Source organism: Dendronephthya gigantea, unplaced genomic scaffold (genome assembly GCF_004324835.1).
Source record: "Dendronephthya gigantea isolate DGI-Jeju-01 unplaced genomic scaffold, DenGig_1.0 000027F, whole genome shotgun sequence".
Classification (NCBI taxonomy): Eukaryota; Metazoa; Cnidaria; class Anthozoa; order Malacalcyonacea; family Nephtheidae; genus Dendronephthya; species Dendronephthya gigantea.
Window position 1 is genome coordinate 1,403,550 of NW_021163037.1, and position 15,189 is coordinate 1,418,738.

General features: G+C 39.4%; 2 protein-coding genes across 7 annotated transcripts; both read right to left on the reverse strand.

Annotated features, from left to right (window-relative positions):
• Positions 1 to 746: 746 nt before the first annotated feature.
• On the reverse strand, positions 747 to 6,874 carry LOC114523491. Of its 3 annotated transcripts, XM_028544433.1 has the most exons (5): positions 6,783 to 6,874; positions 6,574 to 6,663; positions 4,761 to 5,316; positions 2,314 to 3,190; positions 747 to 1,193 (listed from the first exon to the last, which is right to left on the reverse strand). In XM_028544433.1, exons 3-5 carry the CDS (start codon positions 5,201 to 5,203, stop codon positions 894 to 896), a joined length of 1,620 nt encoding a protein of 539 aa, XP_028400234.1. In that variant the 5' UTR covers positions 5,204 to 5,316; positions 6,574 to 6,663; positions 6,783 to 6,874; the 3' UTR covers positions 747 to 893. The 3 variants fall into 3 exon arrangements, with proteins under 3 accessions (XP_028400234.1, XP_028400236.1, XP_028400235.1); XM_028544435.1 differs by having other exon boundaries at positions 4,761 to 5,306; positions 6,574 to 6,812; XM_028544434.1 differs by lacking the exons at positions 6,574 to 6,663; positions 6,783 to 6,874 and having other exon boundaries at positions 4,761 to 6,086.
• A 1,601-nt stretch (positions 6,875 to 8,475) lies between these two features.
• On the reverse strand, positions 8,476 to 13,792 carry LOC114523473. 4 transcript variants are annotated; one of them, XM_028544404.1, is made up of 5 exons: positions 13,577 to 13,792; positions 13,372 to 13,457; positions 11,647 to 12,200; positions 10,051 to 10,927; positions 8,476 to 9,181 (listed from the first exon to the last, which is right to left on the reverse strand). In XM_028544404.1, exons 3-5 carry the CDS (start codon positions 12,087 to 12,089, stop codon positions 8,882 to 8,884), a joined length of 1,620 nt encoding a protein of 539 aa, XP_028400205.1. In that variant the 5' UTR covers positions 12,090 to 12,200; positions 13,372 to 13,457; positions 13,577 to 13,792; the 3' UTR covers positions 8,476 to 8,881. The 4 variants fall into 4 exon arrangements, with proteins under 4 accessions (XP_028400205.1, XP_028400206.1, XP_028400207.1 ...); XM_028544405.1 differs by having other exon boundaries at positions 13,153 to 13,457; XM_028544406.1 differs by having other exon boundaries at positions 13,372 to 13,492.
• Positions 13,793 to 15,189: the final 1,397 nt, after the last annotated feature.

The following is a 15,189-nucleotide window of genomic DNA, read 5'->3' on the forward strand; positions in this document are numbered from 1 at the left end:
CTCCTACCTAGATATTTAGACGGCGAAAGGTTTTTGCTCTGTGATTACAATTTATAAAATTAGGAATACTAAAATAAATTTTCTCGGTAGTGTAATTATCAAACTGGTACAAGAACGTACATGTTATATCAACTATAAACCCTTAAATATATTTGTCGCCTCGATTGCTATAGTATGCGTCGCTCGATCCTTCATTACATGCATACGACTCGTAAACATAGGCGTCAATGATGCTACAGATCTTTGTGCTACCGACCTTCTACGCTTTCCAAACCACACGTGACACCATGCAGGGCTGCGCACCCTATTTATAGGTTTTGATTGCCCAATAACGTGCTAGTAAAATTTCAACTGTATCATTGTAATTACTAATCTTATCCTGTGTATCACTAATTTTATCTGCTTACACATGTTCAATTTTAAGTTAGTGAGATTGGTGAAATTTGGACTATACTAAGCAGATGAACCAAATTTCATCCGTACCAATTGTATCTGATAGTGAACATTTTAAAAATCGTGAGCAAATAGGGCTTTGTTGATAGGTCGGAAAATTTGTTCATTTGTCCCCTCCCCACACTGTGTAAACACTACCAATTTAAATTTGATTTAAATAACTAAAAACGCGTGGTTAAATCAATTTTTTAATGAGATGAATCTGAGACAAACAATTTTAAATTAGGAAGATATTTCATCAATCTGTTTTACAGAGCAATAATATCAGGCCGGTAAGTGTCCGTTAGGGGAAAAATAAGGGTCCGGAGTAGAACCTTGTGAATTTAACTGAATTTTATTGCAAAATTTTATTAACTGCAAGCGATGCTCTGGACTACATGTGCACGTAATGTAATAGAATCTCGTTTAATGTAAAGTGATTGCTGAACTCGTCATTGCAATTATCCACGCAGCGGAACGTCATCTTTCCACTGGAAGCAAGTTTCGGAGAAAAACAGCACGTGCCCTCCTGATATCGTATCAAATTGGAGGAACTTGGTTTCTCGTGGGACCTCCCAACACATCAGCGAGTAGCCGCCTCCACAAATATGCCACCAATATACTATTTTGCAAATGCGACAGTATGGATCTTCCATGATGAAGTCTATAGCTTGATCGTAGGCATCTTTATGTTCCAACCAATCCTTTTCGATCTTCAGCTTGGCGTTAACGGGTCTGTAACTCTTGCCAATTCGATAACGCTAAAATAATTTTGAAGTATACCTAATTGTTTCAAAAGTTCAGGATTGTCGTAATAGCGGCCAGGAGCAAAACTAGTCTTCTTCCCTTGAGATGTGTATATATGTATACTATAAATGACATTTAACGGTCCACAAGGCGTAGCCAGCCTGATGATTTAGTTCTGCTAAGCAAATTTTAAGTTAAGGCTGTTTTCCACTTACGCGTTTTTCATACGCACGTACACACACGTAAAAGTCTAAATCCTTATACATGTTACCTCAAACTGAAAAGTAAGTGAATAAATCGAAGGAACTTAGTTTTCTGCATATTTTAGTATGTATTAGTTTACCTAGATGTTAAATGATAAAAATTTAAAAGCATTTAAAATTTTTCGTACGTGTTCGTGCCCGTGCGTATAAAAAACGCGTAAGTAGAAAGCAGCCTTTATACGTATTATATCAATATTCACTTTCGTTGACTGTGAATATTCACATATTCACATATTCACAGCCACGAAAAAAAATATTAGTAATAGCCGTACGTAATTGTCAGGCTGGCTACTTAGAGATAAAAATTGCGTGAACGTGTTTAATAGGGTAAGCAACATGGCCTAGCAGTATAGTAGGATCATTTCGTGTTTTTGTTCGCGTGAAAATTTGGTTCGAAAAAAAAGCATGCCCCAGACCAAATCATTACGGCCTGTCACTTCTCTTCCAGACGTGCAGATCGGTGAAAGTGTTTTGGGAAGGGTATAGGACCATAGGTACATGACAATTGTGAAAATGCAGTAATGGATTTTGTGTATAAGTATAGTGGTTGCATAAAAAACTACCAATATGATTGCAAGGTAGAGCTGTGGTAATTTGTAGGCCACGATTTGTATACAATGATTGTGATAAGTGTATGTAGGACTTCAAAATATCCACAATAGGCCTTTTAAGCTTGCAAGCAAATTAACCCATTTCAGATGTTGTGACCATGGAATAGCAAATTATAAAACTTAAACATTTCAGACCATGTGACGTGAATGGGTTAATTTGCATACAAACTGAAAAGATCTATTGCCTAAATTCGCAACCAATTTAATTTCAGGGAAAATATAGTCAGCGTATAATGCATATAGAAACCATGAATACATACCCTTCCAAGAAATTCCTCTCTTATTTTCAGCAGATCTTTCTTTACTTGTTGCATATCCCTTTCATCTCTTTCTGTCCTGATTTTCATTTTCCAGATCTTTTTTCTCTCTTCTTCATCTTGTCCCCAAATTTGCTTGAGTTTTTCAGCAGCGGTTTGATACTCCTTACCCTCTTGGCGTAGCAGTTGCCACACTGGTACGTAACCCTCCGGTGGCCCACGGTCGATAATAGCCCAGGTCGAGTTATACTCCAAAAGCTGGCGAAAGGTCTGGGGATTGGACGCCCCTGGCCCGATCACCTGCTTTGAAAATCGATAGAAGACACTTTCTTCCTGTTGCTCACCTTCCTCGGCTTCCTTCGACGAGGCAGACACATTCCCTTTTGCCTCAAAGCCTGCACCCAGGTAGCCAGCGGAAATTTGACTTTCCAGTTTGGTGACCGCTTCCTTAGCGAATTGGGTTGTTTCGATCCTGGTATAACTTTCGGCGTCTGCGATACTGTAGAATATTCCACCCAGTTTATGAACTCCGATCGGGTAATGGCTGCCATATAATCGCATGAAAGACCGAGCATCATCCGCATGCCTTCCCGTCTTTCCAATATTCAATGCATGTCTTCGCGCTGGCTCGGTCAATCTCATCTTATCTTCTTCAATTTGGAATTCTTTCTTTGTAATAGCTTCATATTTCAGGACTGAGAGGTTGTCGCAGGTGGATCTCATGTTGTATTCGCTGGAATTTTCACGACGGATTCCGAAAGAACTCTCAACTTCTGCCAGAAAGGACACACCTTTCACAGCAAATCCAGCATTAATACTTGTCGACTCCATATTCGATACGAACTTAGCAGCGGCCCCTCCCTTGCTGAACAGCATAAATCTGCATCGTCATCATCAGCAGTATATAGAATGGAAGATTTGAAAAATGAGAATTAATTAGAAAACTTAGAATATTATGATCGCATCAACCTATGCTGGCTCCCATTAATTACAAATGGCCATGATTTAGACTGATAATTACGTGCGGAATGAAATAAAAGTCGAAGTTATGAAATTTTTGGTGGAAGCATGCATGCATGCATATAAGTAGTTGCACGAAAATAAACGTAATTGATATGATGTGAATGGAAAATTACTAAATTTAAAAAAGGAGAGGGCATAAGGGACCAGTCATTATTAATGCCGGGTAGGGGGCCGGAGGAAATTCGGAGGGGCCACCAAAAATTTTTGACCAGTGAATGGGGGGCTAGCAAAAATTTTGAACACGAAGGGGGGGGGGCAACAAAAAGTAAATTCTATGGAATAGTTTGTAACATGTAATATCAAAAAGTAATAATGGATATATACAGTGTAGAGTGTACATATACAGTGGCGTAGGAAGGGGGGGCACTGGGGGCACGTGCCCCCCCAAGATTTCTCAAGGGACCAAAAGTGCCGCTTTTTTGTGAAAAAAAAAGCCTTTTTGGGAAGCGAAAAGAAACAAAAAAGTATCTACTATTTCCCAATAATCCTTAAATTGAGAGGGATTTGCGGCCATTTCAGAGGCATATATCTCAAAACTTTCTCGGGGATTATGCCCCCGAACCCCCCTAGCAGTTCCAAACCCAAAAAATACGAAAAATGCTCTGCGGTCGGCGGTCTCTGAATCAAACCGTCCCTATATATATATATTTTTTAGTAACCATTTTAACCGCCATTTTTATTAACCAAAAGTGCCCCTAGAAGCTGGTGCCCCCCCAACCTCTGGATGCTTCCTACGCCCTTGTACATATAGTTGTTTTCTAGAGGATATGGAAGTAAACAAGTATGAGGGCAAGAAAAATAGTGACGAAACTGTGAGTCATTTAATTCAAAATTGGAGGGGAAGGGGGGGGGCTATGAAATACATTGCCTCAATAAAGGGGGGGGGGCTAAAACAATTTTGTTATAAAAATAAGGGGTTATGAAAAGTTTTTGCTGTTTTCATAAATTTCCTCCAGCCCCCTACCCAGCATTAATAATGACTGGTCCCTAAATAACCACCGCAAGCGACCTATCTCAAAAACGAATTTACAGGCTATATAGGCATAAGCCATGGTGACGAATAACAAAAACGGTTGCAGAATTGGGATAAATAATCCTAAACGCGATTTGGGAACGGACTTTCTTCGTTAAAAACCATCCCCTACTGAATGAAATTCTTAGCAACCTTGTATCTCTAGTTTTCGCTTCCTGTCCTGCGACCTCACGAGTTTGACCATGCATATATTACTCTCATGATATTCTTGCAGCCAAACGTATTTCAGCATTTCTTTCTAAATTTCTTTTTGTTCGTAGTTTAGTGGTTTGTTGGTAGGATTCCTCTCAGAGGATTTAAGTTTTTAGTCTTGGCATTGTAATATAAGATCTTATTCTTTGTTGTTCTAACCGATACCGTCTAGAATTAATTTAATTCAATACACATACTATACCTTTCTTGCAGATGAATGCTCGGCTCAAACATTTTCACGCAAGTCGGTGGCTGCAAGATCGGCTGGCCTACTGGTTGTGGGGACTTGTACTCGGAGTAGTACACTGCATTGAGAACTCGTCCTCCACTGGCTTCAATGGCAAGCTCCACAGCGCTATCTTTGTGTGGGAAGATTGGTGAATTTACTACGTGGCTTCTCTCCTCGATTTCCCTGTCGAGCCCCTTGATTATTGCCGCTGGGTCGATCTTCCCTTGCTGGTACCATTTAACAGGCAAAGCAAAAATGTTTAAGACATCGGCAATCTTCTTATTTAACTCCTCGTTGTTTGACGATTTCTCTCTAGTCATACTTATTGCTTCATTTGTCAGCTGTCTAGCTTTCTTCAGGCTTTCGTCAGCGGCATCCCTCCTTTCGGAAGATTCATTTTGTGTCTCAAGCATCATTGCCGCCTCCTCGTTTCTCTTTGTGTTTTTGAAATTTTTGAAACCCCGTTAAAAATACCGTAAATGATCGATTATGCGCCGCTGTGAGATAAGCACCGTACTCCTACAAAAAACTGAAAGAAGTTAATTAATAAAATACTGCGCGGAGATATGGATTTTATTCCACTTAATTGGATTTCTGTCAGATATGTCATCATAGTTTACAGTGTGACCTGCAACCGAAGTTTTTGTTGTTACGTGCGATCGACAAAACGATCGACCATACAGCTAAGGTTGTCTTCTATAAAGAACATTAATAATAAAACTCTGGGGCCGGTACGGCGGTACGGTTGTTCAAAAGCCGGTTAAATTAACCATAGGTTTACTCAAATTTTTACCGATCAGTGTTTTTAATTGTTCAGTTATGCAGTTGAACATGTTTTCTCATAAATATTTTGTGGATAAATAGAAGTCTTATTTTTCAGAATCTTGAACGGAAAGCAGTGCAGAACCATATAAAATTTAACCCAGGGTTAGCGCTAACCTATAGCTTTGAACAACCGGCCTCTGAACTTCAACCGCTATACGACCGAAAGGCACATTGGTCTTCACATAATAAAATTAATTTATATTGTTTCTATTTGGTCACAACATTTTGTATGCGGTTATCAAATAATGTCATGAAGAGTGTTGTTAAAAGAATTTAGCAAAAAGTTAAATAATGAAGAAAATATATTTTATATCTGGTTTGCTTTTCGGTCGTACAGGTCGAGATTTTGATGTTTTCATTTTGCCCTTCAGAGGACAACCTTATTGAATTAGCTGAATATAATGCACTCGGACGAACACTAAAACTCATTTTTATACAATGTGAAGAATAGCTAAATCTGAAGATCTAAATCTAAATACCCAACGAAAGCTGACAGATCTATGATGTACCCGAGGCCGAGTGCATGCTGCAAAGCAGGCACGCTCATGTGATAAATGTTGGCACGTCATGGTCAACCAATGAATGTCATGACATTGGGACATAAAACATACATGTAGGACGGCAACACGGCGACGACGAGGCTGAAACAGTCCTTCAAATATGCTATGATGAAGAGTTGTTAAATATTAAAAATCGCATAAATTCAACAACGTTAAAACATCGGGTTTATGAATTATGTTCGGCTCGCTGCAGCTGCGAAAATCTCAGATTTTACAGTTGTAAACATGCAGAAGGTGGACGACATCACTGATTTGAATAACGGGAAAGACAAGCATTTTGAAATAGTTGAACAAAGATATTTACTACCACAAGTTTATTATCTACCTCTATCAAGTACTATTATAGGCAAAGTGTTTCCCTATTAGGCAAAGTATTAACTCAACTTCCCTCGTCTACCTACCTTGATAGCAGATTCCCTCGTAAGAGGAGCACTATTTTACCCTTCAAGCGAAGTTTTGCTTCAATGTCAGTTCAACCCCAATTTTCAGCTCTGGAATAATCAAAGGACCACATGATAAATGTAACCTTTCCGCAAGGCACGTTAATTTATAGTTACAGGTTACTTGCGATCCTGCGTTTACCTGTTTAGAAATAACTCATAATACTTACCACGAACTGTACTTCAACTTTAAATTGATTTTAGGAAAGACCGAGCACCGATGTTTATACCTCTAAATTTGTTTGCTATTTCCTTTGACGTCATAAGTACATATAAATAACTCGCAACAAAGATTTTTGTTATAATGTTATTCTACCTCTTTTCACTTTTGTATTTGTGTGCAGGAGGCATGTAAACATAATAGGATGGTTTAAAACTTCCTAAAATTAACGCTGATATGTTCGTAAATGTACCTTTTTGGATCAATCTTTAATTCAATCTTATATTATACACGTAAACATTGTCACTCTGACCCCGTTCAAATGCGGGTACGGGATTCACGTGGTCACGACATCAGTTTACGGTATCGCTATCCCCTAAAATTTTTCATTTGGCAGAGCCTGGCACTGATGGCAGAGCATGTTAGAGCAAAAATTTGGAAAGGAGCTTGACCATATCAAAGTTGAATATACCATTTTCGATTATATAATATTCTAGTATATTCGACCATGGTCGAGTATACCATATTCCGGAGCATTAAACTTTAGTACTTATATGGTATAAAATACGCCATATTCCGGCAATTCTACATGGTAAAGTTGAATGCACCGGAATATGGTATACTCGACCATGGTCGAATATACTGGAATATGGTATAATAGAAAATGGTATATTCAACCTTGATATGGTCAAGTTCTTTTCCAATTTTTGCTCCTCTGCCAAATGAAAAATTTCAGGGGATAGCGATACCGTAAACTGATGTCGTGACCACGTGAATCCCGTACCCGCATTTGAACGGGGTCAGAGTGACAATGTTTACGTGTATAATATAAGATTGAATTAAAGATTGATCCGAAAAAATACATTTATGAACTCATCAACCTTAATTTTAGGAAGTTTTATACCATCCTATTATGTTTACACGCACGCGTATTATGCTGTTAATTATATTCACCTTCAGGCGAATATATGACAGCATAATACGTCGAATTTGACCAATCAAAATGTAGGATGTGTCGTATTCACTTATGCAAAAATACTAAAGCGGAATATGGTATACTCGACCCGAATATACCGAAATGTTGTATACGCGACCATGGTCGAATAGCCAAACTAGGTACCGAAAGACCGAAGTAGGTACCAAATTGAAATGTGGTATACTCGACCATGGTAGAATATACCGGAATATGGTATACTCGACCATATGACTTGACCATGGTCGAATAATTTATAAAAGGGGACAAACAAAAGGGGTCGATTGCCTTATTTTATTGTTTCATTGTTCTATGTACTCTATATTTTATGAATATATCGAAGCCTTTTTTGTCGCTTTTCTTAGCAAACTAAAATTCTCATTCTGCTTACTTCCGTGCACGCCAACTCAAGCTAAGTTGATAAAATTTTCATGGTTGACTGCATGTAAAGACAAATCAAATATTTGGCTCGGAGGTGAACATGAAATAGTTCCGTTCAGTCTAAGTAAAAATGCGACTGTTAATATTTTAGATAGATCGTAGAAGTTTTATATTGATATATATATAGCCTCCAAAAGTTTTATTTGTTCTAGGTTTAGCTCCGAGGCAAAAATATTTACTACAAAATAAACCAATTCCGTCGTTCTAGCGTAAAAACCTGGTGAGTTATCGTGTTTACGAAATTCTAATTGTAATTGAAAATGAATAAATACATAGGCAGCTCGTAATCTGAATTGCGTATTTACAACGAACTACATTACAATTTGAACAAATCCGTAAAGTTTACGTATCATTTAGAGATGCTATACCGACTGTCTACAGTTTTTACATAAGCATGCATCGGTAGTAATAGAGCAATCGCAAGGTATCGAGGAAAGGTTTATGTCAACTGGAAGAGTATATCAGGCCGGTACGTGTCCGTAAAAAAGTTAGGGGAGAAATAAGGGAGTAAAACCTTGTGAATTTATATAACTAAATTTTATTGAAAATATTTATTAACTGCAAGCAATGCTCTGAACTATATGTGCACGTAATGTAATAGAATCCCCTTTAAAAAAACGCCTTACTGATTATGCGAGAAAATGTATCGAGTTACAAAGAAAAATGTAAAGTGATTGCTGAAATCGTCTTTGCAGTTATCCACGCAGCGGAACGTCATCTTTCCACAGGAAGCAAGTTTCGGAGAAAAACAGTACGTGCCCTCCTGATATCCTATCGAATTGGAGGGACTTGGTTTCTCGTGTGACCTCCCAACACATCAGCGAGTAGCCGCCTCCACAAATATGCCAACAATATACTATGTTGCAAATGCGACAGTCTGGATCTTCCATGATGAAGTCTATAGCTTGATCATAGGCATCTTTATGTTCCAACCAATCCTTTTCGATCTTCAGCTTGGCGTTAACGGGTCTGTAACTCTTGCCAATTCGATAACGCTAAAATAATTTGAAGTATACCTAATTGTTTCAAAAGTCCAGGATTGTCGTAATAGCGGCCAGGGACAAAACTAGTCTTCTTCCCTTGAGATATGTATATATGTATACTATAAATGACATTTAACGGTCCACAAGGAGTAGCCAGCCTGACGATTTATTTCTGCTTTGCAAATTTTAAGTTAGGTATTATACCAATATTCACTAGATTGTTTTCACAGTCAACGAAACAAAATATTAGTATAGCCGGACGTAATTGTCAGGCTGGCTACTTTGAGATAAAAATTGCGTGAACGTGTTTAAGGGGGTAAGCAACATGGCCTAGCAGTATAGTAGGATTATTTTGTGCTTTTGTTCGCGTGAAAATTTGTTTCAAATAAAGGCATGCCCCAGACCAAATCATTACGGGCCTGTCACTTCTCTTCTAGACGTGCAGATCGATGAAAATTGTCTTTTGGTTGTGTTTTGGGAAGGGTATAGGAGGACCATAGGTACATGGCAATTGTGAAAATGGAGTAATGGATTTTGTGTATGAGTATAGTGGTTTGGTTGCATAACAATCTACCAATATGATTGCAAGGTAGAGCTGTGGTAATTTTTAGGCCACGATTTGTATACAATGATTGTGATAAGTGTATGTAGGACTTCAAATTATTCACAATAGACCTTTCAAGCTTGCAAGCAAATTAACCTATTTCAGATGTTGTGACCATGGAATAGCAAATAAAACTTGACCATTTCAGACCATGTGACGTGAATGGGTTAATTTGCATACAAGCTGAAAAGGTCTATTGCCCAAGTTTGCCACCAATTTAATTTCAAGGAAAATCTAGTCTGCGTATATAATGCATATAGAAACCATAAACACATACCCTTCCAAGAAATTCCTCTCTTATTTTCAGCAGATCTTTCTTTACTTGATGCATATCCCTTTCATCTCTTTCTCTCCTGATTTTCATATCCCAGATCCTTTTTCTCTCTTCTTCATCTTCTTCCCAAATTTGCCTGAGTGTTTCAGCGGCGGTTTGATACTCCTTACCCGCTATGCGTAGCAGTTGCCACACTGGTACGTAACCCTCCGGTGGCCCACGGTCGATAATAGCCCAGGTCGAGTTATACTCCAAAAGCTGGCGAAAGGTCTGGGGATTGGACGCCCCTGGCCCGATCACCTGCTTTGAAAATCGATAGAAGACACTTTCTTCCTGTTGCTCACCTTCCTCGGCTTCCCTCGATGAGTCAGACACATTCCCTTTTGCCTCAAAGCCTGCACCCAGGTAGCCAGCGGAAATTTGACTTTCCAGTTTGATGACCGTTTCCCTAGCGAATTGGGTTGTTTCGATCCTGGTATAACTTTCAGCGTCTGCGATACTGTAGAATATTCCACCCAGTTTATGAACTCCGATCGGGTAATGGCTGCCATATACTCGCATGAAAGACCGGGCATCATCCGCATGCCTTCCCGTCTTTCCAATGTTCAATGCATGTCTTTGCACTGGCTCGGTCAATCTCATCTTATCTTCTTCAATTTGGAATTCTTTCTTTGTAATAGCTTCATATTTCAGGACTGAGAGGTTGTCGCAGGTAGATCTCATGTTGTATTCGCTGGAACTTTCACGACGGATTCCGAAAGAACTCTCAACTTCTGCCAGAAAGGACACACCTTTCACAGCAAATCCAGTATTGCTACTTGTCGACTCCATCTTCGATATGAACTTAGCAGCGGCTCCTCCCTTGTTGAACAGCATAAATCTGCATCGTCATGATCATGACGATATAGTATAAAATGGAAGACGATGCAGTATTGAATGGAAGATTTGAAAAATAAGAATTAATTAGAAAACTAAGAATATTATGATCGCATCAACCTATGCTGGCTGCTGGCTCCCATCAACACATGGCCATGATTTGCATGGGCTGATAATTACTTGGGGAATGAAGTAGAAGTTGAAGTTATGAAATTTTTGGTGGAAGCATGCATGCATATAAGTGGTTGCACGAAAACGTAATTGATATGATGTGAATGGAAAATTACCAAATTTAAAGGAGGAGAGGGCATAAATAACCACCGCAAGCGACCTATCTCATAAACGAATTTACACGCTAGGCATAAGCTATGGTGACGACTGACAAATAACAAAGACGGTTGCAGAATTGGGATAAATAATCCTAAGCGCGATTTGGGAAAGGACTTTCTTCGTTAAAAACATCCTGTAATGAATAGCAACCTTGTATCTCTTGTTTTCGCTTCCCTGCCCTGCGACCTCACGAGTTTGACCATATATTACTCTCATAATATTGTTGCAGCCAAACGTATTTCAGCATATTTTAGATTGATACGTTGGTAGTATTCGGCCAGAGGATTTAAGTTTTCAGTCTTGGCGCTGTATATTCAGTATATAACGATCTTATTCTTTGTTGTTCTAACCGATACCGTCTGGAATTAATGTAATTCAATACACATACCATACCTTTCTTGCAGATGAATGCTCGGCTCAAACATTTTCACGCAAGTCGGTGGCTGCAAGATCGGCTGGCCTACTGGTTGTGGGGACTTGTACTCGGAGTAGTACACTGCATTGAGAACTCGTCCTCCACTGGCTTCAATAGCAAGCTCCACAGCGCTAGCTTTGTGTGGGAAGATTGGTGAATTTACTACGTGGCTTCTCTCCTCGATTTCCCTGTCGAGCCCCTTGATTATTGCCGCTGGGTCGATCTTCCCTTGCTGGTACCATTTAGCAGGCAAGGCAAGAATGTCTAAAACATCGCCAATCTTCTTATTTAACTCCTCGTTGGTTGACGATTTCACTCTAGTCATACTTATTGCTTCATTTGTCAGCTGTCTAGCTTTCTTCAGGCTTTCGTCAGCGGCATCCCTCCTTTCGGAACATTCCTCTTGTGTCTCAATCATCATTGCCGGCTTGCCACCTCCTCGTTTCTCTTTGTGGTTTTAAAATCCTCGAAACGCCGTTAAAAATACCGTAAATGATCGTTTATGCACCACTGTCAGATAAACACCGTACTCCTACAAAAAATTGAAGGAAGTTAAATAATAAAATACTGCGCGGAGATATGATCTTATTCCACTTAATTGGATTTCTGTTAGACATGTCATTTACAGTGTGACCTGCAGCCACAGGAAGTTTTTGTTGTTACGTGCGATCGACAAAACGATCGACCATACAGCTAAGGTTGTCTTCTATAAAGATCATTAATAATAAAACTCTTGGGCCGGTTGTTCAAAAGCCGGTTAGCTTAACCCTAGGTTAACTCAAATTATTACATCAGTTTTTTTAATTGTTCGGTTATGCAGTCATTGAGGCTGATTGAGCATGTTTTCTCATAAATATTTTGTGGATAAATAGAAGTCTTATTTTGCAAAGTCTTGAAACGAAAAGCAGTGCAGAACCATATAAACTAAAAACAACAGTAAAATTTAACCCATGCAGGGTTATAGCGCCAATCTAGCTTTGAACAACCGGCTCCTGAACTTCAACCGCTACGACCGAAAGGCACATTGGTCTTACATAATAAAGATCATTTATATTATTTCTATTTGGGTCATAACATTTTGTATGCAGTTATCAAATAACGTCATGAAGAGTGTTGTCGGTCGTACAGGTCGAAGTTTTGCAGTTTGATGTTTTCACTTTGACTTTCAGAGGACAACCTTAATTGATTTAGCTGCATACATTTAATGCACTCAGACGTTATCGACTTATCAGCAAAATCTACACAAAGAATGTCTTATATATGTAAACTTCGACCGAAACCGTAACGCGTATAATTGTATAAAACGAAACACTAAAATCACATTTTTATACAATGTGAAGAATAGCTAAATTTGCAAAATCTAAAGACCCAACGTGAGCTGACAGATCTATGATATACCCGAGTGCATGCTGCAAAGCATGTGGTAAATGTTGGCAAGTCATGCATGGTTGACCAATGAATGTCAATTAGGACATAAAACATACGTGTAGGATGGCAACACGGCGACGACGAGGCTGAAACAGTCTTTCAAATATGCTATACTGAAGAGTTGTTAAATGTTAAAAAAAAATGTTCGGCTCGCTGCGTCGTGAGATGCAGCTGCGAAAATCTCAGGTTTATTATCTACCGCTATCAAGTACTATTATAGGCAAAGTGTTTCCCTATTAGGAAAAGTATTCACTCAACTTCCCTCGTCTACCTACCTTGATAGCAGATTCCCTCGTAAGAGGAGCACTATTTTACCCTTCAAGCGAAGCTTTGCCTCAATGTTCAACCCCAATTTTCAGCTCTTGAAAAATCAAAGGACCACATGATAAATGTAACCTATCCGCAAGGCACGTAAATTTATAGTTACAGGTTACTTGCGATCCTGCGTTTCCCTGTTTAGAAATAACTTATAATACTTACCAGGAAAGACCGAAGTCTCATTCGTGCACATTGTTATGACCCCAGCACCGATGTTTATACCTCTCCTAGGTTAATCTTCGTGCCCACATTCCTCTTAGGCTGTTAACCTTGCGTATGACTTTATAATAGGCAAATTTGTTTGCTATTTCCTTTGACGTCATAAGTACATATACAGAACTCACAACAAAGATTTTTGTTATTCTACCGCTCTTGTATTTGTGTGCAGCCAGGGCCGTAGCTAGAACCTTAATTGGGGGGGTGCATATTCATATATTCGTCTTATGCCCGAATGATTTCTTTTGTATGCTATTGTTCCTATGGTATGAATATACACCCCCCCCAATTAAGCGGTCTAGCTACGGCCCTGTGTGCAGCAGGCAAGTAACGATCGATGTAAACATAATAGGATGGCTTAAAACTTCCTGAAATTAAGGTTGATAAGTTCGTAAATGTATTTTTTTGGATCAATCTTTTATTCAATCTGATATTACACGTAAACATTGTCACTCTGACCCCGTTTACACGGTACGGGATTCACATGGTCACGCGACATTAGTTTAAGTTGTTTTACGGTATCGCTATCCCCTGAAATTTTTCATTTGGCAGAGCATGTTAGAGCAAAAATTGGAAAGGAGCTTGACCATATCAAGGTTGAATATACCATTTTCAATTATACCATATTCCAGTATATTCGACCATGGTCGAATCACGTTCGAATGTACCATTTTATATACCATGTTCCGGTGCATTCGACCTTAAAGCTCCGTTTACACTACCCTCAATTAATTGGCACGGCACGGCTAAAGGTACCCGTACCCAATTTTATTAGTGTTCAGGCTACAAAAACAAAGGCCGAGCACAGATGAAATGGGCACGGGTACCCATTTTAGCCGTGCCGTACCAAAAAATCGAGTGTAGTGTAAACGGTTTAAGCCCCATTTACACTACACTGGATTTATTGGCACGGCACGGCTAAAATGGGTACCCGTGCCCACTTCATCCGTGCCCGGCCTTTGTTTTGGTAGCCTGAGGCAGAGCACTAGTAAAATTGGGCACGGGTACCCATTTTAGCCGTGCCGTGCCGATAAATTGACTGTAGTGTAAACGGGGCTTTAGTCCGCCGCACACGAGAGCTATTAGCTGAGCTCAAGATCTCGCGAGGCTGTTAGCTCAGCTCAGTAAGTTACTCTCGTGTGCGCCGTGCAGGATAGTTTTCGTGAGGAATTCGGCTCGAGGAATTCTCACGTGTGCGGGTGGTTTTCGGGCTGAGTTAACTGCCTAACGAGGTCATTAGCTCAGGTGATAGCTCTCGTGTGCGGCGGGCCTTACCTTATATTTGACAATTATTCGCGGAAGGGGAGGTGCCGATTATCGGGGAATATTCACCGAGACGAAGTCGAGTTGTTTTAGTGCTTTTGCACAAGTTTTAGTGCCTTTACACAAGCACCGCATTTGTTCCCTTATCTCTTTGTAAGTCCACAAAACGGCTAGCCGCCATTTTGAAATTTGTTATATTCACCTGAAGGTGAATATAACAGCATAATACGTGAAATTTGAACAATCAGAATGTAGGATTTGTTATATTCACTTGTGCACATTCATACTAAAGCGGA